A 26,367-nucleotide genomic window follows, 5' to 3' on the forward strand; every position below is an offset into this window, starting at 1 on the left:
CGGAGAGGAGTGCAAAACCTGCTCCCTGTCAGGTAGGACTTTGCCTCGAAACGTGGTGCTGCCTTTTCTATTGTGACATCGCCCACCGCCATTGGTGTCACAAAGCGTCGTCAGCGCTGAGGTAGACACAGCTGGGCATAAGATCGGGGTTGGCCCTGTGCCTTTGTCACTCTCGGTCTTGAGGGAATGGAGATCGCGGAGGTTTTGGCTTGCTCCCGAGCAAGCAGGATGCCTGGTGCTCGCACCTCAGCAGATACGGAGAGACAGCCATGGAAGGCCCACGATCTGAACGGGTACGTTTTTGAAAAATCCTCCTCTCCTTTCCTCACGTGTATTTTCCACCTCATCAGCTGGGGCGGGTGGGGGGTGGACAGGGGAAGAACACAAGGGCAGCCCGAGAGCTCAGTCTGGAGGTGGTGGAAGGCAGCGGCCGTCTCTTCGGTCTCTTCCCAAATGCCAGGACTAGGCCTAGAAAGCAAAATGAGGTCCCTGCGAAACGAGGGACGAGTCCATTTTGGATCGCACGGAGGGAGTCCCAAGCGGTTGCCCAGATACATGCTGCCGTAGTAATTGCGAGAGCTTAGCACAGTCCTGTATTGCGCTCTGCAGCATGGGTTATGTCCCTGAGCTTTCTTGGTTTTCCTTTCGACCCAAACCAGGAGGACAGCAATGTTTCCTCTGTTGGCAGTGGATTTGACTTGTGTTCCTGACAGATGAGGTTTCCTTTGGAAACCTGGTCAGCTCCTCACCAGTGGTCTTGCCTTAGGAAAAGCAGCACAAGATCCTCTGAGGGGTGCAAGAAGTTTTCTAGTAAAACGAAAGGGGTCTGTTTATTCCTGATGAAGTGTACACTGTAAGCCTTTCGAGAGCCTCCTAGACCAGGCAGGAGGCGTTTCCATCTTGCAGAGCCGTGTGTGCTGTCTCTTGGCAGATCAGGCTTCAGGGGAGCAGGGCCTACCCACCAGGGTGTTTCTTTGGCGTCTCCTTGGTTCCCCATGGATTACGAGCACGCCTTTACATTCAACCCTCTCTCCTTCCCTCCCTCCCTCCCTCTTTCCCCAGTCTGCATTTGTGTGCATTTATGCCAAGAAAAGGGCCAGTGATAAGCCGGCTGCTAAAGAAATGCTGCTAGAGGGGACACTCACAACCCCTGCTGCCTTGCAGGCTGTTGAACTGCAGGGGTACAGGCTGAACCTTTTCTTGAGAGGGCGTGGAGAACAGCATCAGCACAAGTACCGATCGGATGGTGGGCGGGAGAAACAGATGTTCGTTATGTCCCTTCCATTTCCGAAGAATCCCTCTCCACCTCCACAGGCGTGAAGTATGGCCACAGCTTTTGCTGCAACTCCTTCTCCTATTCCAGAGTCAATCTGGAGCCCTTCATCCCTAACGAAACAGCGCCAGTCGCTGCCGTACCAAGGGCCCCACGGGTGCAGTTGGTGACAACTCCACCACTGACTCGAGCTTGTGCGAGACCAAGCCAATCCTCCCGCCGGGAACGCCAGGTTCAAGACCTGCAGTCCCTACTGCTGCTCTCGAGTCTGCTGCTGAACTGCACGGGTACCGCCAGCTTCACCATCCTTTTCCTCCTTGCTGCTCCGCAGGAAAACGAAGGCTCTGAAGACGGTGACCCTGGCGCTGCTTGTCAGTCTGTTCTCTTTCGGTGAGTCTCTGTAGAGCTCAGACCTGAGGTTGGTGCTTTAGGAGGTCCCCAGGGCTCCATTCTGCCCTGGTCCGTTTCCCCTGCTGTGACCAGAGGAGCCCAGCTAAGAGCAGAAAGTCCCCAAGAGAGGTGTGCCAGTCCCCCCTGCTTCAGAGGAACGGGTGTGGGGGCGAGGAAGGGGTGACTTGCCTTCCCCAGGAGGGCTAAGCCAGTTCTCTTGAGCTGTGGGAGAGGCAGTGGCTAACCTCGCCTGCCCCAGGCGACCGAGCAGCTTCTGCAGGACAAGGAGCATATTCCAGGGGAGGGAATGTCCGTCTATTGAGGAGCCCGCACGCCATCATGACCTCTTGCAAAGACGACAAGAGGAGAGACCCCTATGGCACCTGGGAGAGACACGCAAAGGGGAGCGGGCAGCCCGAGGCATAAGCCCAGCCTTAGACCAAGTTCTTAGTGTAGGGAGAACTTTGGTGTATGTCTGACAGGTGTTTACCACGTGGGACAGCTTGGCGAACAAAGCCTCTGGAGGAGGACTGCAGCAGTATGCCACGCCTACATCTCCTCCTGTATTCAGCCTCTCCAACAGCAGGTGACATTTACGTTTCTTCAGATCAAGACTGGCTCTGCCAGCGTAACTCCAGGGCATAAAGTGCCACTCATTTAAAGCCTGTGGCTAGGGCTAGGTACAGTAGCCACCCTGGCAGGTCAGTCAGGTGAAGGTCAACTGCACCGAATGCGTAAAAGAGGTTGCATGCACCTCTTGACCTATCGAATGAATGCCTGACAAATGGTAGAAGGCTTTGTAGGAAAGACGGTGTTTAACTGGAAGCCGTGCCCAAGTCAAAGAGGGGAAGCTTTCTGGAAGAAGACAATGCCCAGTGTGAGTCGTCTTCTGTCTTGCCTGCCGGTCCACAGCGGTGTTTTCGCAGTGGACGCTAGCGGAGCAGCCGAGCACAAATAGGCATGGTGTCTGCAACTCCTTGTTTCCCGTGGCTGTACAGAGACTGTTGTTGCGCGCTGCCTTCGTTTCTGCAGAAGGTCTGTTTCTGTCTGGAATGACTGTTCCCTTAATTGTCGTTCCAGGAGCGCTTGCACCTCCCCGGAGGGGACTGGAAGACTCGGAGGTAAAAACGACTTCCCCTTGACTAGACGGTTCTTCAGAGGAGCTCTGCCCCTCGGCCCCAACAGCACATTGTTTACGTCCTGTCTCACACAAACTTCACCTGGCACAGCTCCCTGAGCTTCTCCCATTACCCCTTCTTCCCTTCTGCCAAGCGGTGCGCTGTAGCTCCCCACGTCCATTAGGGGACTGGGGCCACCCATCCGCCCACCCTTTCGCTTGGGCTGGGCTGTTCGCAGCTCCACCTTTCTAACGCCTCAGAAGGGGAATGGTAGCCTTCTCCATCCTGCATCTGTTTCTCTCCCTCGATGCTTGGGAGTAGCTGCTAGGAGACACCTCTGCCGCTTTCCATTGCTGGGCTGCAATAGAGCGCCCCTGCAGGCAGCACTGGCCCCTGGAAGGAGAGGAGAGGCCAAGGGAAAGAGAGTCTTCTCTCAGGCTGAGGTCAGTGTAGCAGCAGTTGCCCGTGAAGACCTTTGCAGGGGGGCAAGGTTCAAGTACTGAGGGCAGCCTTGCAACTGCCACAGTCAAGCGGAGAGGGAGGACAGAAGTGTATTTTCTCGAGCAAGCAGAAGAGGCTAGCCGAGGCAAGGAACATGTTATGCTAAGAAAGGAGAAGAGGGAGCAGCAGGAGAGAGGGGGAGGAAAAAACGGAGAGCCGAGATACTGGCAACCAAGCACGGGAAAGGCAACTGGGGCAGAGGGCTCTAGGCCTGGTCCAGGAGAGCTCTCCCCCCGTCTCCCTTAGATCGTGTCTCGCTAGTCTATCCCTAACGCAGAGAAGGAAAAGGAAGGAAGCGGCGAGAGGGTGGCAGAGGAACGCTGCAGCCACTATTAACCAGCACCCTTTAATGGACTGTTGGAGAGGGGCGTGCTGTAGGCAAAACGCTGCTTCTCATCTGAGTGGGACGGGAGGAGGTTTTGGGGAGTGCCCCGGAGGACTGAGCAGGCCAAGGCTGTGGAGCACTGGGAGAGAATTAAAGGAGCGGAGCAGGGTGATTCAGTAGGACCAGTGTTCGAGGAGGGGAACAAAGAGCAAAACAGGGGAGAGAGCTGCTGTTGAGAAGCAGCGTTTGGCAACGGCAGCCGCTTTCCCTTGCTCTTTGTGTGTCTTGCAGCCTTCTCTGTTTATGTCTGAGCTGCATGCGCAGCAGGAATTGGGAGAGTAGACTTGGGCAAACATACGCGGGATCGGCATGCTATGCCGCTGTTGGCTACCTCTTAACGTGCAGCAGCCTGCCTTGAGACATCTTTCAAAAGAAAAAAACTGCGCACCTCTTGTTTCTGTTGGTATTTTCTACAGGAACTGCCACCTGCACCCCTTCAAATCTGCTCTTGCACGGCTTTGATGACACGTTGGCACTTGTGATAGGGAAAAAGATGGCTCCGGGCCATCTGAGACGTTCAGCAGTTCCCCAAAATGTGCCCGGGCAGCCGGGAAGCAGCTTCTCAGCCTGAAGCTCTGAGAACTTCAGAACTAACTCCCCCAACCGCTTAAGACGTGGTTAGCCTGCCAGTCATCCAGAGCCAGGCTTCTCGTCTCGCTCGCATCCCCGCGGCGTCCAAGAGGCCAGCCACAACAGTTACAGTCTCTCCATTGCTCACTTTTTCTAGGCCAGCAGGGGACGAGTTAGGAGAAGCGCTGAGCGAAACCCTGACCCTGCAAGAACAGCTACGTAAGCTCCAGGAAGAGCTCTATCACCTGCGATGGAGCGTAAAGGATGTCGCCGAGCGTGCTCTCCAGGAAGCCTTGAAGCAGGCTAAGCTCCCAGGCTTTACCGGATGGGTAAGGGCATGCTGCAGAAGGCGCTACTGAGAGGTTTCTTTCCTCCCTCCGGCATGTTCCCTGTCATAGCTAGCCAAAAGGCTGGTGCTGCTGGAACAAGTGCTGTGCATTGCCACACTTCCTTTTCCTGTCGCTCCACACTTCCTTACGGGGGAAGAGAGAGCCGTGACGGGAATGACAGTTGTCTTAGTCGTACCTTCCTCTCCGTCCAGATCTGGGGTCCTCCTCAAGGGAGGACCGGGAAGAAAGAATGGTCTCAGCAGTCCATAGTTACCCCAGTCCCATCTCAGGCCCAGAAGGCTTGTCTGTCCGTGCTGCCTGGCATGGGGCATCTCCACAGGAAAAGCCCGTTCCCGCAGCTTCAGCATTCAGAGCATTGGAGTGAGCAGCCCCTCCATTCTGATACCCGTCAATCAGAGTAGAGCAAACCTGGGAGGTTTCCGGGCAGTTCCGGCGTTCCTTACATCTGAGTTGTTTAACCTTGTCCCCGTTCACCTTGGCTGGCCTTGCAGGGGAGCTGCTTGCCCCGTTCCTTTTCCTTCTAACCGGCGCTCTCCTTTGTGTTCCTTCCCAGGCTGTTCAAGAGATAATCAATCACTTCTTGGAGAAGCTGGAAGAAAACCGAGTCCCGATGCCTGATTATGCCCTCAAATCATCAGGTGCCGTGACGTTGTACTAACAAACCAGTTCCAAAGCGCTCCCTTGTCCAGCTTGACAAGACAGGCATTGGAACGCGCCCAGTGGTAGGAGAGAAGGGGCGAGAAGTCAAGGGCCACCTCGTGCCCTAAAAACGTACCCACTGACAGAGTCTGTAACGGGCCAGACCACATCTGAAGAGCAGAAAGCCTAGTTCACATTCTCGTCTTTTCCCACGGCCCCTTACGACAGCTCGATGAGCGTCGTGCTGCGTGTTCCAGACGGATCATGCCAGTAAGAAAGAGGGGAATCCCACTGTAGGAGACGGATGACTACTTAGAAGCCTTTTTCAAGTCAACAGCGCAACGTTCCTCCTGACACTGCTCGATGATCGTGCTTGTGTTCTACTTTCCAGGGGCGGCTGTCATTCATTCAAGGACTTCTCCATCCTTCAAGAATACGAAAGGAAAAGTCTTGTTGTTTTCCCTGCCGGTGCTGGATTACGTGAGGTCTCCTGAGCTTATTCTTGAGGTAGGAGCACCAAGAAACAGAAAAACAAAGGTGGGAGGGAGGAACCAAACACGCTGCTGAGAGTTGCCTTTACCCTTGTCTTTGCTCCTCGAAGCTTTCTTTTCCTGCCGCCTTCTTGCATGGACCTACTTGCCTCCTGTGTCTCCCTGCTGAGTAGTTCCTCTCCCAGTGCGCCCCAGGGTCCTCCACGCGAGCTTCTAACAGGCTAGCTCGGTCCTGCAGTCTTTGTCTTCCCAGTCACCGGGAAAACTGTCAGCATGGCACGGAAGGAGAACAGAAAAGGTGCCTGCAGACGTCTAGAGCGTGAGCTCGCCCGGGGCTCTTAGTGAGCACAAGCAGGTGCTGAGAGCCTGCACTGCTGCAGGGCCCCACGTTGTGTTTGCAAGCCGTCCTGGCACTGCTCCTGAGCTGCCTGCACAAGTTGAAGAGCTGGCTGGTGCCAGCGGAAGGAGGTGGGACTGGATGAGAGGGAGCGATTGCTTCCCCTTACAGGAAGGGCTCATCCAGGTGGGGTCTCAGTCGCCACCTGCTCTGGGCAGGTGCCTTTCAGCCACACCGCCCCTTGCTTGTTCTTGGCGAGTTGCTCCGGACCGGGGGAGGCCGGAGAGCTTCTACAAGTAGCGCACCCAGCTCCCTGCCATCGAAGTGCTTCTGCGCTGAAGGGATCTGGTGACGCGTCAGTTCTCATGACTGCTTCTCTGTTCGGTACCCGCAGGGTCCGACCGGAGGCAGTGGCTGCGGTTCAGAGCAGAGCTGATTGGCCAAATCAGTTCTTAATCCTCTGATGCTCCCAGCAGGAACGACAGCCAGGGCACCCTTCTCCACGTCAACGTAGTCTCTTTTTCTCCTTTCAGCCTGAAAATCATCCGGGAAACTGCTGGCCCTTCCCAGGAAGTCAGGGACACGTCTTCATCAAGCTGTCGGTGCCAATCATTCCCAGAGCAGTCACCATGGACCATGTTTCAGGGACAACGTTCCATGGAGACAGCACCTCCAGTGCTCCAAAGGACTTTGCTGTCTACGTACGTGATTTCTCTAGAGTGGGGGGCGGGGGGCAGTTCTAAGCAGGGAATGAATACGGGTCAAAGAGTCCAGCGGCCTGCGGCTTCCTCCTGGCTCGCAGAAGAAACAAGCTCCTTGGAGTGGTATGCCTCTTTTATCCAATGTAGCCCTCGAAAGGAAGCTTCTGGGGCAAGATGGAACTCCAGGAGCCACAGGGAAAAGGAGCTGGCACGGTGCACGGTCCTAGACCCTCTTGGCTTCCCATCCCAGTGGGCATTTGTGATCCTCAGGTTACCCCCCTCTCACTGGGAACGTCTGCGCCTTTTCTGACCGGCAGCTTAGACTCGTTGAGTAGGCGAGCGTGGCATGCTACCTAGCTGCAGCTCCTTGTCTTCTCCTTGTGCTCATCTTCCTCGGACTACGTAGCTGAAATAAACCAGTACGTCATGGACTGAAGTGAAGTCTTCCTACGGTGTACCAGGCGCTCTTGTTTTCTCCACCCCCGTCTTTCTCTAGGGCCTGAAGGAAGAACATGAGGAGCAGGGAACGTTCCTGGGACAGTTCACTTTCCAGGCGCTGCTGAATCCCAGTCAGACCTTCCAGCTGAAGGTATGGGGACAAAGAGGGAGGAGAATTGTAGGAGAGGAGGAGAAATGCGGTTAGCCGGGGAGAAGCTTCCCTGCCAAAGGGCTATAGGCAGCCCTCTCCTTGAGCGCGTGCCACGCTGGCCTTTCTTCTGCTTTAACTTCCCAACGGCGTATGCCTGGACTGCCATTCTTCTTCTCTTTTCGTTTTCGGTTGAAGCTTCAGCACTTACAGCCGCCGCACTTGAAGCTGAAAACAGCTTGCCTCTCTGGACTCCAAGTGCGTACCAGTGGCCACATCCTGTAGTATGCACTGCTGCTGGCCTGCTAGTTCAAGACTAGAAATACTGGGCTTTCTGAGCCCAGCTTTCTGTTGTTGCTGGTAGCGAGTAGTGCCAGGGAGGCCATTCTGTTTCAGTGGCTTTCTAGAGAAGGCAACGGGACTTTATGCTAACACCACTGGGTCGTCTGACTGTGGAAGCATGTGCCTCAAAGCAGGCAAGAAGGCCTTGCCAAGCTATTTGCTGAAGCTTCTGGTACCTGCTTCTTCCTTTACTATTCTTATCGGCACATGAGGTAGAGCAGGATAAGAACGTCTTGACCGCGATAGGTCAAAAGACCTCGCAGGCCAGCCGGAAGTAAGCTGTTGAACAAGTCCGTCACTGCGGCACTACTCTGTCAGGAGTCAAATGCCAGAGAGGAAAAGGCAACTCATTTCTTCTTCTCATTTCAGAATGAGCTCTCCGGGTTCGTGAATTACATAAGGCTGCAAGTGCTGAGCAACTGGGGCCACCCAGACTACACCTGCCTGTATCGATTCAGGGTGCACGGTGATCCTCCCAAAGACGGGGGAAAGGTGTCAGTTTCATCTGGCAATAAATTCCACTAATTTTCACCAAGCCGGGTTTGAGTCTGTTTTGCCTGTGACGCTAAGTGGTAAGAGAGCTCCCTGTCCTTCTCTCGACCCACGAGCTTATCGGAGACTTCAGGCGTATATAGCAAGATTTCCCTTATTAGAAGAAAAAAGGAAGATCAGTCACAAATACGCAGAAAGCCTGACATCCACATACTTGCTGCCTACACAGTAACATTAGCAAGGCCCTGCCTGTACACAAAAGATGACCTTAAGGTACAGTTTTCCTACGCAGGAAGCAACTGGGGATCAACTGAATGCAGCCATCACTTGTTACCTATTTTCACAAGAGGCACATGCTGCTGCAGCTTCTATCTTTCAGGCTGTTTCCTATGAGAAGATGGAAGCATGTTTTCTTGTAAGAAGGAAACCCTTAATTGGAAACTTAGTTCATGGCCTCATTTGCCTCCCTATGCACGTATGTCTCCTGGCCTATTCACTAGATTAGAGAAGTGATTAGCAAAGCAAACCCAGGACACCTCAAGAGATCCCGTAACTACACGCCTCTGTCTTTCCTTTTCACCCCCGAGTTCCCGAAGCACCAGGGCAGGAGCGGGCAGGGCAGTCGCGCGCTTGGGTCGCACCGGGGAGGAGAGAGCGGGAACAGCGCTCTGGCACCCGGGGTTAGTAACAACAGTTTCTGCTCCGAACTGGGGCTTAGTCCATGTGCAAGTACAGTACTGATCCAGGTACGAAACTGAGGGTGTCAGTTAATCCCGGGTGCCACATACGCTGTACCTTCTTCCATCGCCTCCACTCGATGAATTGTCTTCCCGTCTCTTCCACCTCACCCCAGCTCAGATAACTGCACTCTGGCTCAGGGCGGACTGGCCCTGGCTAGGGTCCCCCCCTCACCCCGGCTGCCCCCGGCCCATCTCTCACCCATTTCTCCTCAGGCCCCTCGCCTTCGTGCCCCCCGCCCCAGGCCAGTCGTGACAGGCCAGCACCGGCTCCGCTGATTGGCTCAGCCGTGGCCAATGGTGTGGCTGTTGCTGGGCAGGCACAGGCAGCCCGGGCCTCTCCTCACAGAGCCGCCCTGCGCCCGCTTCCCCCCCCCCCCCCCCCCCCCCCCGCCACAGCTCACTCCTCAGCCAGCCGGGACACTGGGCCTGCGGAGAGACAGCCTTCAAGAAGGGCCATTACACCTGGAGCTGTTCTCTCAGCAGCGCAAGCTGCGTGCACAGCTCTGCCGTCCCTCGGTCTGCTCGTGGGACCTGCTCAGGGAGGGGGAGAAGGGAAAAGCGGGGGTGGGAGGGGAGGGGACATGACAGGAGGGGAGGAGAGACTGTTGCACATTTGGCAACCCAGATGGCACGCAGCTTACTTGCCTGACCCAACATCTCACCACCACCTGGACATTGACGATCTGCACTGCTGGCTTGTGGCTGAGTTTATCTCGAGATACTTGGGTACAGGTTAGTGAAGCGTGGATCTTGTTCGGCAGTAAAGAGGTGATTTTTCGTTATAACGGGAGGCGGACAAAGTATAGCGAAGAGGTCCCTGATAGATAAATTGTTGCTACACTGCTCCAGCTATTGCTACTGCTTGTGGTTTGCAAGCACCTCTCTGACAAGAAATTATAGGGCCAGGACTAGAACCTAGAAGCTTTTCTGTGGGAACCATCCATGTGCCCATTCGCACCTGCTGATTTGGTTTTGGGGCAACAAGAAGTGCCCAGACTGCGGGATGATCCGGTGAAGCTGATGCGAACTGTATCCTAGAATCATAGAATCATTTAGGTTGGAAAGGACCTTTAAGATCATCAAACCCAATCATAAACCTAGCACTACCAAGTCCACCACTAAACCATGTCCCTAAGTGCCACATCTACACATCTTTTAAATACCTCCAGGGATGGTGACTCAACCACTTCCCTGGGCAGCCTGTTCCAATGCTTGATAACCCTTTCAGTGAATAATTTTTTCCTAATATCCAATCTAAACCTCCCCTGGCACAACTTGAGGCCATTTCCTCTCGTCCTACCGCTTGTTACTTGGGAAAAGAGACCGACACCCACCTTGCTACAATCTCCCCTCAGGTAGTGGTAGAGAGCGGTAAGGTCTCCCCTCAGCCTCCTTTTCTCCAGGCTAAACAACCCCAGTTCCCTCAGCTGCTCCTCATAGGACTTGCTCTCCATACCCTTCACAAGCTTCATTGCCCTTCTTTGGACACACTCCAGCCCCTCAATGTCTCTCTTGTAGTGGGGGGCCCAAAACTGAACACAGTATTCGAGGTGCGGCCTCATCAGTGCCGAGTACAGGGGCACCATTGCTTCCCTAGTCCTGCTGGCCACGCTATTTCTGATGCAAGTCAGGATGCTATTGGCCTTCTTGGCATCCTGGGCACACTGCTGGCTCATATTCAGCCAGCTGTCGATCAACACCCCCAGGTCCTTTTCTGCCGGGCGGCTTTCCAGTCACTTTTCCCCAAGCCTGTAGCGTTGCATGGGATCGTTGTGACCCAAGTGCAGGACCTTGCACTTAGCCTTGTTCAACCTCATACAATTGGCCTCGGCCCATGCATCCAGCCTGTCCAGATCCCTCTGTAGAGCCTTCCTACCCTCAAGAAGATCAACACTCCCGCCCAACTTGGTGTCATCTGCAAACTTACCGAGGGTGGACTTGATCCCCGTGTCCAGATCATTGATAAAGATATTAAACAGAACTGGGGAACATCACAAGGGGAAGCAACCAAAGACTCCCAGGGAATGGGGACATCAGGTACAGAAAACCTTCCTATTTTACCTAAGCAATACCTGATTCCCATGGCAAAAATGCATCACTATCTGGGGCATTTTGGGACTGCAGCACTAGCCCAGACAGTGATGAAGAATTGGTTCATGCCAGGAATTTATGCTGCAGCCAAATCGGTAACTGCATCTTACACGCACCACCTTTAGCCTTAATGAATATTTAGCAAAGAGCTCAACAAACAGCAAGGTTGTCTCCCTGTGAAATACTGTACAAAAGACTGATACAACTCCCCGGAACTGATGTACCTGCTCATGTAAGTTTATTAATGGGAAATGAAAATGTGACCCAATGTATTTTACAGGTTCAGAAATTATTAAAATACAATCAGGCCCAGGCACAGCTAATACAACCAGTACCTCTAGAAGGGGCTCTGCACCCCTTCAATCTAGGGAATTACATTTGGGTAAAAGTACATAAAAGAAAGGATAACTTGTCTCCTTGGTGGGAGGGACCATTTTTGGTATTGCTAACCTTTCTCAGCAGTAAAGGTGAAAAAATCGACTTGGATCCATCACTCCGACCTGAAAGGTGCAACCAGTCTAGAAATGGAAATGTTCCCTCCTGCCACCAAAGGAACATCCACCACTGCAAGACAAAACTACCCACAGCTGGGAACCTACAGAGAGTTAGTGGATTGGCTGTGGATTTGCTAAACTTGTGTAAAAAATTCAACAACAGGGAAGTGGAAAGTAATTTGTTACTTAAGACTTGCACACGGACTGAACTATATCCTTACTTAAAACTGGAGTGTAATCAAGAAATAATTGTCTTTGGTACAATATGCTGTTTGTTTTTTCTTACTGAAACAACTTAAACCCCTTACACAAAATCTATTATAATGAGACATTACATTGTACATTTGTTCTGCAATGGTGTTTATCAAGTGCTGCAGACTCCGAAACAATGTGAATGTTTGCAGATAAACTGACTTGGTATTCTGTAAGAAAGCCATTCTCCTGCCCTATAAGCTACTCAGCCATCAGTGAGAACATAAGCAGCTGCACAAGCCAGGGGCCTGCTCCTGTGTGACAGAGGCACTCGACCCCTTAACCAAACTAGTGGTAGTTTGGTACAGGCTCCAAAGGAGGTAAAGGCCTGAGCTGTAGCCAGGCCAAGAACTCCTCTAGTTTCGACCTGTTCTCTGAAAACCCACAAAGGAACAGAGTGACACAGTAAACGTCAATACATATGAGTTTGGAACACTGATCATGTAATTAACAGGCTTTTCCAAGACTCATTTATCAAGGAACAAAGAAAGTTGTGGCTACAAGGAGTCTCATGCGTACCTTTCCATTGCATGTAATTTGACTACAACCCAGCCACTTTATTCCATAAATATGACAGCCTAAGCGAGCCTTCTTTGAGCTCTCCCTGCTAGGCAGTGTGGCTGCATGGCGGTGATCTCCCCTTGAGCTGGGACACCTCTCAAGGTTGCTCCTCGAGGCTGAGAAGCCTTTCACCAATGGCAGATCTTTGGTATGTGACTGATACCGCACATAGCCCTGTAGTATGGTAACTTTGATTTGTGTCTTTGTAACTCTGATTTGTTTCTTGGTAACTTTGATTTTGTCTTGGTAACTTTGATGCTGTCTCTGTAGTTTTGAATCTTGTTATACCCTTTGTGCAGGAAGTAATAGCGTGAACCTTGTCATCAAACTTCCTTAAGTCGCACTTTTACAACACCGTATTTCAATAAAACCATTTTTGCTGACACCTTTGACAGTGGTTCTTTCAGTAGTCTAAATCGCTCATTCGTGACAAATTGGTGTAGTCAGCAGGCTCCTAAATTGGGATTTGCAACATCCTGCCCTATCACCTATTCACGTACATGTGACATCAAAAGCACCTGCAGAAGCCAGGGGACTGCTCCTGCCCTAATAGCTACAGAAACAGCATTTACATCTCAAGCAGCTGCACAAGCCAGCTGGAGGATGAAGGGATCAAGAGCAGCCCTGCGGAGAAGGACTTGGGGATCCTGGTGGACGAAAAATTGGACATGAGCCGGCCACGTGCACTCGCAGCCCAGAAAGCCAATTGTACCCTGGGCTGCACGCAAAGAAACGTGGCCAGCAGGTGGAGGGAGGGGATTCTTCCCCTCTACTCTGCTCTCGTGAGACCCCACCTGGAGTACTGCGTCCACCTCTGGGGTCCCCGGTACAAGAAAGACACGGTCCTGTTAGAGCAGGTCCAGAGGAGGGCCACAAAAATGATCCAAGGTCTGGAACACCTCTGCTATGAAGAAAGGCTGAGAGAGTTGGGGTTGTTGAGCCTGGAGAAGAGAAGGCTCTGGGCAGACCTTCCTGCGGCCTTTCAATATATGAAGGGGGCTTAGAAGGAAGACGGAGAGAGACTTTTTACCAAGGTTTGTAGGGACAGGACAAGGGGCAATGGTTTTAAACTGAAAGAGGGCAGGTTTAGCTTGGACATAAGGAAGAAATGTTTTACAATAAGGGTGGTGAGACACTGAAACAGGTTGCCCAGAGAAGTTGTAGATGCCCCATCACTGGAAGTGTTCCAGGTCGGGTTGGATGGGGCTCTGAGCAACTTACCTAGTGAAAGATGTCCCTGCCCATGGCAGGGGGGTTAGACTAAATGACCCTTAAAGGTCCCCTTCCGAGCCAAACCATTCTATGATTCTATGACCTGGAGCAGCCCCCACCCAGCTGCTCGCCAGGAGCAGCACATTCCCTCAGTGCCCAGATGGCCGTGGGCTAAGGAACATCCCTGGGCAGCCAGCAAGGCAGAGCAGGTGGTACAGGGCTCTCCGGGGAGCGCTCTGGGTGCCTGCAGCAGCTCTTCCTAGGGCCTGGGGACAGCGGCTGGCCCCAGCACTGGGAAGAGGGAGGAAGGGAGGCAGGGAGGGAGGCCAGGACAGCAGCACAATGAGAAAGAGAGCACCAGCCTTGCTGCTGATCATTTCCACAGTGCAGAGAGTCATCTCCGTTAGTACCGTGTGAAAACACGTGTACACACGTGTACACGCTGAGGAGCCCTGGGTGCGTGTAGAGGTGGGAGTCTGCATCGGGTGGTCTTCCAGCCTGAAGTGACCTGCACACCAGGCTGCTTGACCCCAGCCCTGGGAGCCTGGGCAGCACTGGGCTCCCTGCTCCCAGGCCAGTCCCGCAGGGGGCTGTGGAGTACCCACATGCCCAGCTCCCTCATAGTCGCCCTGAGGGCATGCGCACAGTGCTCTCACAGCTCAATCCTGCAGGCTGCCGAACGCCCAAGGAGGTGGGTGAGGAGCCTGACGTGGGGCAAAGTGTCACCTTGAATCGTATATATGTGAGTATGCATTTTAGAATATTTTAGTATATGAGTGTGTATTTTAGGATAAAATAGAAAGAGTAATAGAGATAGTATAAGAGTTAGTAGTAGTTAAGAAGGGATCACAGTTAGAATAGAAATTAGCATACTAGAGTGTGAGAGTCATAGACAGTTAGAAATAGAAACTAGCATACGAGACTGTGAGAATTGTAGAATCTTCAAGGTAATAGATAATGCCTAAGTTAGATAAGAGGGTACGGGCACTGAATATTTGACTAACAGGCATATGTTTGTCCTAACAGAATGCGAAGCCGTAACCCTTTGAAGGCCAATAACGGGAACATCCTCTTACCGGGAGAGCCGTAAAGATAAAGGGACACCACAACAGCCATGAAAACAACAGGAATAACAGTAACTAGGGGAAAGGTAAAGACGGCAGGGGGAGATCGTGACCACCGACCCAATTGGGGGATGAAAGGACAGCCCCCCCACACACATACTCCTTGTGAGCACGCGCAGTGGATTAAAATCACACTGTGGCTTTAAATCGAAGCGGAGAAAATACGGACCGATGGAAGAAGAGGATGCTTAGTTAGTCTGATGATTATGTATTAGATAGGCGTGGTGTGTTAACTTTCATGTATAAATACTGAAAAGAATTGCAATAGGTGTGCTCGATTTGTGGAAATATTCCACCTTGCACCCTGCGCAGAATAAGGCAATGTCTCCTCTCTAAACGTACTCTGTGTGTTTCGGGAGTTATTTTACAGCAAGGCAACAAAAGGAAGAGCCCGGCTCTCGGAGCTTGTCTGTAGCACCTGCACACCGGGTTTCGGGGGGAGCGCTTAAACCGGCACTGCCTCTGGACTAACCCACGTGGGACTACAGCCTCTGCTGAAGCACCGCAGTGCACTGCCATCAGCAGCTGGCAATGCCCGCGTGCAAAAAGGCAATTCCCTGAGCTAATTCAGTGTTAAAACTCTCCAAATTCTCACAAAACTACCTTCCTGCCAGGAGTTTGACAGTTTCTGCCAGGAGAGGGACCAGCTCCTCCAACACCTTCCACCTTCCCATTTTTGTGGTGAGTTAAGTTCCACAGACAGCCTTTACAGGTGGACCTCTGCCTGTCGAAGGACTTGTATGCTGCTGTCTGCATAAAGCGATTAAGGCTGATACACTGTAAAAATTTACTGAAAACAAAACTATTGTGATTTACAGAAAACTGAATTATTTACAAGTCTTTCCACTAATTAAATGTTGCTAAAAGAATAATTACTTTCTGATGCTATAAAAAGAAACCAGAAAGAAACATGAATAAAAAGTGGTGGCATGCCTTTTTCTTGGCTGAGAATTTGGCTTCTGATTTGCTTCAGAAGGAGACCAAAGACTCGTCTACAGACATGTAGACTGTATGCATCGCCACAAAAATAAATAATTTCCAGATTCATTATTAACTTTAGTATTTTTTTGAATTGGTTTCACTGAGCATTATTACTTTTTTTTTTTTTTAAATATTGAATCCTGTGCTTGTTAGGTCCTGTTGAATGTCTTTCTGGCTTTTCTTTTGTTTCATGGCAAGTCAATGAAGAGGATATTTGCCACCTAATTTGAGGGGAATTTCACATGCCTTCAAATGAACACTTGGAATTTCCAGAGGGTGGGTTCGTGGTACAGCAATTACCATCTGACAAAAGCCAACTGAAATATGGCCTGAGTTGGAGATGACTGAGAAAGTTCTTACTGCCATTGGTACAATACCACAGTGTTCATCCCAAGTCATCAGAAATCCTTGATTTAAAAATTACAAGATCTGAAGACAGATGGCATAGCTGACATACCCAGAATATTTCACAGAGTACCAATCTTCAAATGCTTAATAAGCCATCATAACAGCTATCTCTATACATTAGTCTAAATATATATAAATGGCCTTCTAATGTCAGGTATACTAATTCCAGTTATTAATATTTCTAAGTACTTGAGTTTGAGGCTTTGCTTTCCAAGGGCAGTGGTGGGTTTTTAAGACTGTTGTTTTATTTCCTGTGAAACAAATACAACAGGCATTCTCCTGAGCACTGCAGGGGCTCTCCATCCTTCACGAAGAAGACAAGAGGGCAAACTGCATCCTGGGGTGCATTAAACACAGCATAACCAGCTGGTCAAAAGAAGTGATTATCCCACTGTATTCAGCATTGGTGCAGCCTCACCTTAAGTACTGTGTGCAGTTCTGGGCCCCACAATTTAAGAAGGATGTGAACGTTCTTGAATGCATCCAGAGGAGGGCAACAAAGCTGGTGGCAGGGCTGGAAGGCATGTCCTCTGAGGAGCGGCTGAGGACTCTGGGTTTGTCTCGTTTGGAGAAAAGGAGGCTGAGGGGTGACCTCATTGCTCTTTGCAGCTTCCTGAGGAGGGGGCATGGAGAGGGAGGCAATGATCTCTTCTCCCTGGTACCCAGGGACAGGATACGTGGGAATGTCTCTTAAGTGGCATACAGGCATCTGTCCCCTTCTCACAGTTTCTGCTACTATGAAAATTTCACCTGTGAACATCTGTTCATTACCTTTCTCAAATCTCTCATTTGTTCTAGACACTTGACATGGTCTCCCTTTTGGACTAGAGGCACAGATTCTTTAATTTCAAACACACCATCTCCAGTTTTCCAAACCCTTGCTGAGTCTGAAGTGTTCGCATCCACAGACCTGGCTCTGACAGCTCTGGGGAAGCTCTGGTTACAGCTCTTTATAAACTCTGACAGCACATCAGTGTAGCAAAAGGTGTTGTGGGCTGTAAAATAGCTCCACATCTTGGTTTTGAGCATCCCATAAAGACCCTCCACGACAAAGGATTTTGCTTCATTGTTAGTAACAAAATGGTGAAGATTACCCTCCTTTAGCAGCTTCTTTAAAGGCTGGAGCAGAGAGGCAGCAGTTCTCCTGACAAACCCTCATGGCTGCCTCCTCAACACTGGGCACCACATGCAGGATCTCATCAGCATCTTTGTGGAGCACCTCATCATCAACTCCAGTGCTGCCTATGAGAAGTTCAAGGACAACTGCCTGGGCACTGAACATGGGGGTGAGCCAGGAGGGTTGGGGAACGGTGGTCTGTGAGGACCCTGAGTCACTGAGCCAACTCCACGGAGGGCACAGCCACCCTCAGTATTTTGGGGCAACCCCCTGCTCTTCCTCTTCCAGATTTCTCTGACAGCATCAGCAAGACCAGGATACCAGACTACAAGTCTGGGGAGTATGAAATTGTGAGTCCTGGGGTGACCGGCCAAGGGGCCGAGCCCACTTCTGCCCCCACTCGTGCAGCCACTGACCCTGCTGCCAGCCTTGCCTCCGTGCTGGCAGCCACCCCCTGCCCACTCCCATATGGCTCGTAAGCCCTTGCACAGGGCTGGCAAGTGACCCCAGGCAGCAGTCCTGGGCACAGGAATGTGGGTGACAGTGGGCCATGTATGGGACAAACCTTCTAGCCTTTTGTCTCTCTCCCCTCTCCTCCTAACCTTGCTCTGATTTTCTCACCTCTGGGAAGCGTAAGGAGGCAAAACCCTGTCCACTGGCCACCCTAACGCTCAGATCTGCCTGCAGCGCTCACTGCTGTCGCCACCCCAACTGGACGGCCCACCTCAGGAGAGACTGGTGCCCCTCGGGGCCCTGCATGAGCAAGGCAAGAGAATGGAGGGGATGCTGGGGACTGTGGTGTGACTGGGGACATCTGCAGGGGGGACAGGGGACGACACCAGCACCACCCAGTGCTGAGCTTTCACCTCCCTCCCAGCCACAAAGTTCGTTCTTGCGCAGTTTGGGCAGGTCCTGGACACTGTGCAGGTAGTAACTGATGCTCTCAGAGAATGCTGTGCTGATGGTGGAGGTGAGTCCCACCAGCACCCACTGGGGTGGATGGGATGGGGTTCCCATCCTGCCCCCCCTCCTTCCCTCCTCAACCCCCTACAGATCACAGACAGAATGATGGAAAACCTGGCCACCGCAGAAAACAAGTTGCCCGACGCAGAAGCCTGCATAAAAGGGGATGCAGAAGTGAGAGCACCCCGGAGTCCCCCCCCAGGCCCTGCAATCCTCTGGAAACCCTCTCCCCTCCATTCCCACCCAGGGGAGATCTCTGTGCCCCCCCCCCCCCCCCCCCAGTCTGAATTTACATCAGTAGACAGCCCAGCACAAACCAGGTCTACATTGGCATCTCCTTAGGGCACGAGCAGGGCCCAGCCGTCGGGTTTTAAATGCATCTTTTAATGGTGCAGAACCCCCTCCCCTGCAGCCTCCTCGTTGCACTAACGCCAATCGCTCTGTCAGAAAGCTGTGACCCACAGGGGGGGCCATCTCCTCGTTGTCACCCGTGGGGCAGGAGATAATGTGTGCGTGGGGGGGGGATGGGGATGACCCCGAGTGGGTGGGGACAGTCCTGGGCAGTGGCACACAGCCCTGCCAGGCTGGCGGAGATGATTATGGCTGGTACTGGGGGATGGGAAAGGGGGAACCTCGAACTAAACTAACCCTGAGCAGATCTGGCCCTGGGGCCGCAACACCCCCGGGCTGGAGGTAACGGGGGGGGGGGGGGGGGGGGGGTGGGGGGTGTGTGCAACCCTGGGGCAGGGGGGGCACGCCCAGGTGTGTCCCCTAGCACCAATCCTGTCCCCCCAGCATGGGGGCTTCCCCGGGGGGAGGGGGCACCGTTGACACCCCCCCCCCATATGGAAAATGGCTTCAGAAGGGCTTTGTCTGAGGAGGGGGCTGTTGCCCTGTGCTTGGAGTAACCCCTCACTCCGGTGAAGCCTCCTCCCTCCCACTGCCGGGGGGAGGGGGGGGGGGGGAATGACACCCAAGCAATGGGACACGCCCGCAGCCAAGACAAGATGTGCTGGGGGTGCCTGTGGCGTGCAGCACTGGGGGGGAGACTGTGAGCCCCCGATCTGTAGGTGGGTGCTGGGTGTGCCCCCACTGCAGCACTGTCCCATCAGCAGCTTCCTCCAGCAGTTCTTGATGGGGCGCCCAGGCCACGGGCACTGAGCCACAGCCAGGTCAGCCTGGGGGGGCAGATTATGGAGGAGGTGGGGGCAGACACCTGTGTCTCCCCCACCCCTCCCCCAGTCTCCCTTCCCCTCTTGTTCCCCCCCATTCCACCCACCTCCCCGCCCCAGTGTCCCTGTCCCCACTTACAGCGGGGCTGGCACCTGGGTTGGTGCTGAGACCCCTCCATTGCAGTGTCTCCAGGCTGGTGCTGGGCCGGGGGTGCTGCAAGGACCAGGGGGTCAGGTGGGGTGGGAGGATGTGGCAGGGCCTGCCACGTCCCTCTTGCTCACCTAGCCTTCCTCCTCCAGACCCGGCAGGATGGGCGCAGATGGAGGGAGTTCCTCTGTGTGAGGAGGGGGTCAGCATGGGGGTCCCCAGTACCCACAGTACCCTACAGCTCCCACAGTCCTGGCTTTCCCCTGGCTTCACCCTAGCACCTACTCCCAGTGCCCTCCCTGTTGCCCTCCCCAGAGCCCCCCAATGTCCCCAGTGGGTCCCAGTATCTCTCTATTGCTCCCCCATGATATGCCCCACCCCAGCAAACACTCCCAGTGCCCTGCAAGTACCTCCCAGTGGCATGCAATGGCCCCCAGTATACCCATAACAGCACCCACAGGTTGTACCCAGTGGCTCCCAGTATATCCTCACTGGCACCCAGTGGGTCCTTATATCCAACCCAAGGGCTCCCAGTATCCCCCCAGCAGGATCCAGTATTCCTCAACAGCTCCCAGTAGGTCCTAATACCTTGATCTCCTCCACTCTGAGCTGCTGCTCAGTGGCCAGGATGTCCCAGTTGCAGCACCAAGCAGGCTGGGGGGGGAAGCCCCTTCTCACCCCTGTTGCCCGCCTGCCTGTTGAAGTGCCGCTGAGTGCCCCAGCCCCCCCGGCCAGCCCCATGCCAGGGCCTCTTGGTGCTGGGGGGCCCACAACAGGATGGTGTCACCCTGTTGAGCCCCTCAGCCCACCAGCGGTCCTGCTTGAGCAGGGGCTGTGAGGTGCCGCATCCCCGGGCACCCCCAGTGAGTCTGGAGCTGCCCAGCTCAGCCTGACAGGGCACAGGGAGCTCTAAGGCACTTGGGGTGCCCTCGGGGAGGCCAGGATGTGCAGGGGGGCTGGGGGAGCCTCCAGCACTGGGACCCAACAGTGTCACCGACTTCTCAGGGGAGATGAACCCGGGGCCCAGCTGTCGGGGGGCAGTGAGGGTCAGGAAACCCCGCTATGTGTCCCCCACATCCCTCCTTGTCCTTTACGCTCCTTTCTGCCTAGCCCGTCCCTGTGTCCCTGTATCCTCCCTGCACTCCTGTGTTCACCTGTTCCCTTTCTGTATCCCCATCACCCCCAGGATCCCCATGTCATATCAACACCCCCAAGCCTCCAAAGCCCCCCATCCTCCTAACACCCCCAGACTCTGCATGGTCCCCAAGTCCCCCCATTACCCCCTCCAACAACCCTAGGCCTCCACCCATCCTTTCCTGTGTCCTCCCATGCCCTTCACAAACTACTGCTCAACACGTCCTGGCCCCACCATCCCCACATGTCCCCCCCAAAATCCCAGGGCCCCTCCAGGCCTCCTGTCCCCTCATGTCCCCAACCCAGCACCCACCTGCAGGCTCTGGAGCAGGCCGGCCAGGGGACTGGCAGTGCCCAGCGGGGATCCCTGGCCCAGGCCCAGCGACAGTCCCAGGGGGGGCAGTGTGGGGGACAGCAGAGGCTGATTCTGGAGCAGGGGCCTCAGCACTGGTAGGTTGCCTTGGGGAGGGGATGAGGGAGAGACAGGTTGTTACCCGGGTTCCAGGGGCACCCCCTGCCCCCTGGCGTGCAGCATGCCCCCGGTGACCCCCTGGGCACCCAGCACCCCTCGTCCAAGCAGTCCCTCCACCAATGCCCAGGGGTGCCCCCAAGGTGCCCAGTGCCCCACTCACCCAGCAGCATGGCACCGAGCAGGGAGCTGCCCAGATGGGGCCCCAGCAGGTTGAGGTGCTCCGGGCTGCCCAGGGGGCTGTTGGGGGCCCAGCCTTCCCCACATGGGGCCTCAGTAGTCGTGGGGGGAGTGCCAGTCAAGGTAGGTGCCACAGAGGGGCTAGCAAGGCTGGACTGCCGGCAAGAGGGGCAAGTTGGAGGCACCCCCAAGACATGAGGCAGAGACATCCCCAGGCCTCGCCACCATGGCAACACCAGCCTGTCCTCCTCATCCTCCTCCCATGCCCTGGGGGCAAGCACCTTCCTGCACCCTCCTCCCCAGGGCAAAGACTCTGCTCTCCCCGGGGGCATATAAATATCCCCACCTTCCTCCCCAGGGGCAGCTACTCCTCCTCTACCCCAGTCAGGGTACTAATACCTTCCACCACTCTCCTCCCTGCGACAAACACCCTCCCTTGCCCTCATCCCAGGGGCAAATACCCCTTCTGCCAGTGCCTTGGGGATGATGTTCCCCTGCTACTGCACTGCAGGCAAATACGCTCCTTCCTCTTACCCACGGTTAAATACACACCCGACACTACGCATCTGTGGGGGCAAATCCCTCCAAGACCCTCCCCCCTAGAGGGAAGAAATAGCTTCACCCATTGCCCTCCTCCCTTAGTAGGGTGGAAACTCCCCCTCATCACCCTCCTCCCTGCAAGGGGCAAATAAACTCCCCCATCATTCTCCTCCCTACCCTGGGGCAACCCCCCTCACCGCGGGGCTGGCAGGAGCAGGCTCAGGGGGGCCCAGCCCGGCAGCCAGCAGCACAGGGTGGAGGGCGAGTGAGGCAGCAGCACGGAGAAGAGCAGGGGCTGGTCGGGCAGCACCACGCAGCCCTCGGGGCTGGGTGCCAGTGCCTCAGGGCCCCCCTCCCCTGGCCCGGGGCGCAGGGGCAGCAGGGTGGAGAGCAGAGTCCCTGGCGAGGGCAGCAGGTCCAGGGTGGGCAGGGGGATGCCGAGGGGCAACAGTGGAAATGGGAGCAGAGAGGCCGCCAGCAGAGAGGGCAGGCTGGGCCCCTCAGGATCCCCCCTGCAGGCTGGTAGATGCTGGCCCAGGGCTACCAAGAAGGGCAGTGTGCCCAGGAGGAGGCCTGGTGGCAGGGACCCCCCAGTGCCAGTACCTGCTCCTGCCCCTCAAAGGCTACAGGCTTGGCTGCAGGGGGCAGTGGGCAGCCCAGCACCCCCCTCCCCATCACTGCCAGCCCCTGGGGCCACAACACCTTTGGGGACACCTGGAGAAGTTGCAGCACCTGCAGGGGACAGGTGAGAGCATGGGGCTGCCACAGCCACATCTGCTGCAGGCCCATGGACACAACCCACCACATCCTACCAGACCCACAGCCACATCTCGCCAACCACCAGAATGAACTCACGGCCGGGTCCCACCACATCCCACGAGACCCATAGCCACATCCCACCACCCCCAGCGTGAACCTATGGCCACATCCCACCAGGTCCCAATACATCCCACGAGATCCATGATCACATCCTACGAGGTCCCACCCGCAGCACGGACCCACAGCCACATCCCACTGGGTCCCACTGCCTCCCACCTGGCCCCACAGCCACAAGGGGCTCCCAGGGGGCAGGAACTCCCCCAGCACCACTGCTACAGCCACCCCAGGGTGGGGTCCGCTCCTGGCTGATCGAGGGACACCTGCCACAGCCCTGCTCCCCACCAGCTGCCCGGCCCCACAGGCAGTGCCCCACATACCTGGGCCACCATCAGGGCCAGAGGCTTTTGACCGCGGGGAGGTCCCTGAGGTGGGTTCAGAAGATGCTGCCAGCTGCCCAAAGAGGCCCAGGAGCTGCCCACTGAAGTCCCAGCCGGTGGGCAGGAACCCGGTGCCAGAGCAGGGCGAGCTGTTGGTGGCAGGCAAGGGGCCCAGGGGGAGGCTGGGCCCCCCAAGGCCTCCCCCACCAGGGCAGCCCTGAGTACCCAGCAGGGCTCAGCAGGGCTGTGAGAGGCTGCCCGGTCACTGAGGGGTGCATCCCTTTGGGCTTGGGGGGCACCCTGTGAGCTGCCAGGTCCTGGGCGTCGGGGCGCCAGGGCCACCAGGCCCCCCTGCCCGGGGCCTGCTCGCCCATGAGAGAGAGCAGCATGCTGGGGGAGAGCAGGCAGGGGGGTAAAGTGCTTGGGGTGGGTGCGGGGTCAGGGCTGCCCAGCTGGGCCTTGGCAGCCAAGCCCAGCAGGCTGCTGGCGGGGAAGAGGGTGCTCGCTGGCAGCAGCCCCAAAAAGCCCCTGCCCTTGGGGACAGCATCTAAGGGCACTGGCAGATTATTGCTGCTTTGGCTGGCTAAGGCATCGCTGACAGGAGAATCGACCTTGCCTGCCTGGGGGGCACTGGTGGTGGACAGCAGGCAGGGCCCCGGCCCCCCTGGCTCTGGGCTTTCTCCAGTCGCCCCCTGCAACAGGGCTGCCCAGCTGCTAGTCCTGTCTGTGGGGCACTGGCTCCAGGTGCCCTCAGCAAGGGGCACCACAGGGGATGTGGGGGCGGTCGCCACATCTGGCAGGGACAAGTGGAGGCCAAAGCAGGGGCTGGCAGGTAGGCGGCTCTTGGGGCTTCTGTTAGCCCCGGGGACGATGTTGTGGGGCTGCAGAAATGGTGGGGCAATAAGCCAGGTCCCCGTAAGGGCAGATCTGGCCTCCAGGGTCTTTGCCCCCAGAGAGACCCTGCAGAAGCTGCTGACAGTGCTGGGCAGGAGGATGTCATGGCTGGGAGCCATGACCAGGTGCCCCTCTGCTGAGAACAGCAGGCTCGGGCCAGGACCTGCAGGGAACCACGGCAACATGAGGGTCAAGTGGGCACCAGCAGGGCCTGGGCACCCCTACCCCTAAACTAGGATGGATTGGGAAGGCAGGGGACAGGAAAGACTGGGAGGTCAGGATGTGACAGAGAAGATGGGGGAGTCCTGGGAAACATGGGGAAAACAGGAGGGTAGCAAGGGGACTGGGATAGGTGGCGAGTACCCAGGACGTACGAGGGAGAGAAGAAGGATCTAGGACTGGACAGGCATTACCAGGAGATGTATGGGGTGACATTGACAAGGTGGGTACACCAGCAGGAGCCTGGGGGAGGACGGGCCAGGGACTAGCGTGGACAGGGGACCCCGGTACCTGTGCCTGGGTGGCAGGGGCCCGGGGCGCCCTCCATGCTGTGGTACAGTGTGGCCATGGCCGCTGTTTTCCGGTGGTGATTGCAGAGTTTGGTCATGTCCTGCTGGCTCTGGTCCCCAGGGGCCCCTTGCCCAGCCACCACCACCCCCGGGTCAAAGTTAAACACCTGCAGGGACAGGGCAGGCTGAGAGTAGCGACTGGCAACCCCACAGGGCCCCCCAGACCCACCCAGCACAGGACAGCTGCATACCCCCCTCCTGGAGCCAGGGTCATCCCTTGCAGCCCCCTGTGTCCAGGGAGTGCCCCCAGTGCAGTCCCCCCCAGCTGCCCCTCCTGCACCTGACAACCTCCTCTGCCCCCACACCTTGTGCATGTTGACTGGACACCCAAGGCCACACTTGCAGGTCCCGTCAGCCAGGAGGTAGGTGCAAGTCTGCTCCAGTGAGGTCAAGGCAGTGCCGCCGGGGCTAGGGGGCACAGGACGTGAGTGGGGGCCGGGGGGGGGGGAGGGGAGGGAATCGGGGGCTGCTCTTACCTGATGTAGCACACGGAGCCCTCCTCCACCTTGTGCTCCCAGCCCGCAGGCACGGGCCCAGCTGATGGGCATGCAGGTCAGTCTGTTCTGGTGCAGTCATCACTACTGCTCATTGTGCCCCGTTGTCACACAAACACCTGCAGTGGGCACTGGTGGGGCAGTCACGCTGGGAGCAGTGGGAGAGGGGGCAAAGCAAACGCGACAACAGGACTCAGCAGGACCGAGGGTGCCAGGGCACTGGGGAAGGAGTGGGGGGGCCCAGGGGTGTTCAGAGCCATAAGGCAGAAGCAGCAGGAGTCCTCGGGGGGCACTCAGGGCCCACAGGGCACGACCACAGGGGTCTGAAGGTGCCCAGGGAAGTAGAGCAGGACTAGGGGCAGCAGCTGCCCCCCCTCCCCTTTGTCAGCCTTCCCACCACACCAGCCCCCCTGTCCTGTTAATCCTGGTGTCTGGGGCAGGAGGGAAGAACAGTGACGTATAAAACACCATCAGGGAACCACAGCTAAAAGGCAAACAGCTGCTGCTGGCCCTAATCCCCAGTGGAGGGGGGGCCGGCAGTGCGCCTCTCACCTCCTTATCCCTGCGAACATCTCGGCGCCAAGCCCGCGGCCGGTGGGCTGCGGCACCCACGGTCGGTGCCCCGGCGGTGCCCTGCAGGTCTCTGCGCGACAGAGAGGCCCATCCCAGGCTTTGGGGAAGGGGCAGCACCCACCCAGGGCCCTACAGCCAGGGTGGGGGGGAGAGGGGTCACCGCACTCCCCAAGCCCCAGAGGAGAGGGGAACAGGGGGGCAAGCCCCTACATCCTGCCAGCAAGATGGGGGTCACATCCCCCCAGCGCCTGCGATGGGGGAGGGGGGTGCAAAGGGCCTGGTACAGAAGGGGGGCGCCGCGCCCCCCTGCGCTGGAGAGGGGCGGGCCATGAGCCTCGCGCCAGCCATGGTGGGCTGTGGGGGGCCCCCCCCAGCCGCCGAGTGGGCACTGCCAGGGCGGCCCGTGCGCAGGGGCTGGGGCACCCACGCGGGTACGTGTCCTGGGGGATGGACTGGGCCGCGCCGCGGGGAGGGGAAGGCAACGGGACAGAGCACCCCAGTCCGCGCGCCCCCACCCACCTGCATTCATGGCGGCGGCCGGCGGGGCGGGGCGGGGCGGGGCGCGGCGGCACCGGGCACCTGATTCCCGCTCCAGCCCAGCGCGGCCCCACCAGGAAGAGGCGGGGCAGCGCGCGCACCGCCCCCGCGCCTGCGCACGGCGGCGGGGGGGGCTGATCCCAGCGTGCCTCGCGCGGGGAAGCATTGGGAGTGTCCCGGGGATGCGCTGGCAAGTGCTGAAGACGCACCGGGGCTCTGGCCCAGGGCCTCCGTACGGGGCCGGGGGCCGCACCGGGCCCCTGGGGTTCCCCGGGGCTGTACGAGGTCGCTGCCGCTCGCCCCAGCCCTCCCCCACCGTGGCGCTGCGGGCTCTTTAAGGCGG

The 26,367-nt window shown here is 56.3% G+C and overlaps 1 protein-coding gene across 5 annotated transcripts; it reads right to left on the minus strand.

Annotated features, from left to right (window-relative positions):
• Positions 1 to 22,422: 22,422 nt before the first annotated feature.
• Positions 22,423 to 26,217, minus strand: LOC142403475 (uncharacterized). Of its 5 annotated transcripts, none has more exons than XM_075489724.1 (5): positions 26,007 to 26,213; positions 25,467 to 25,557; positions 24,897 to 25,033; positions 24,726 to 24,828; positions 22,423 to 24,527 (listed from the first exon to the last, which is right to left on the minus strand). In XM_075489724.1, the coding sequence occupies exon 5, from the start codon at positions 24,034 to 24,036 to the stop codon at positions 23,014 to 23,016; it is 1,023 nt and encodes a 340-aa protein (XP_075345839.1). In that variant the 5' UTR covers positions 24,037 to 24,527; positions 24,726 to 24,828; positions 24,897 to 25,033; positions 25,467 to 25,557; positions 26,007 to 26,213; the 3' UTR covers positions 22,423 to 23,013. The 5 variants fall into 5 exon arrangements, with proteins under 5 accessions (XP_075345839.1, XP_075345836.1, XP_075345841.1 ...); XM_075489721.1 differs by having other exon boundaries at positions 24,897 to 25,062; positions 26,007 to 26,211; XM_075489726.1 differs by having other exon boundaries at positions 22,423 to 24,424; positions 24,897 to 25,557; positions 26,007 to 26,217.
• Between the last annotated feature and the right edge of the window lie 150 nt (positions 26,218 to 26,367).

The sequence above is a fragment of the Mycteria americana genome, unplaced genomic scaffold (genome assembly GCF_035582795.1).
Source record: "Mycteria americana isolate JAX WOST 10 ecotype Jacksonville Zoo and Gardens unplaced genomic scaffold, USCA_MyAme_1.0 Scaffold_35, whole genome shotgun sequence".
NCBI lineage: Eukaryota > Metazoa > Chordata > Aves > Ciconiiformes > Ciconiidae > Mycteria > Mycteria americana.

Excerpts from the sequence above, each read along its gene's own strand:
- LOC142403475 (XM_075489726.1), bottom strand. The coding sequence starts at position 24,036 with ATGTTGCCGTGGTTCCCTGCAGGTCCTGGCCCGAGCCTGCTGTTCTCA.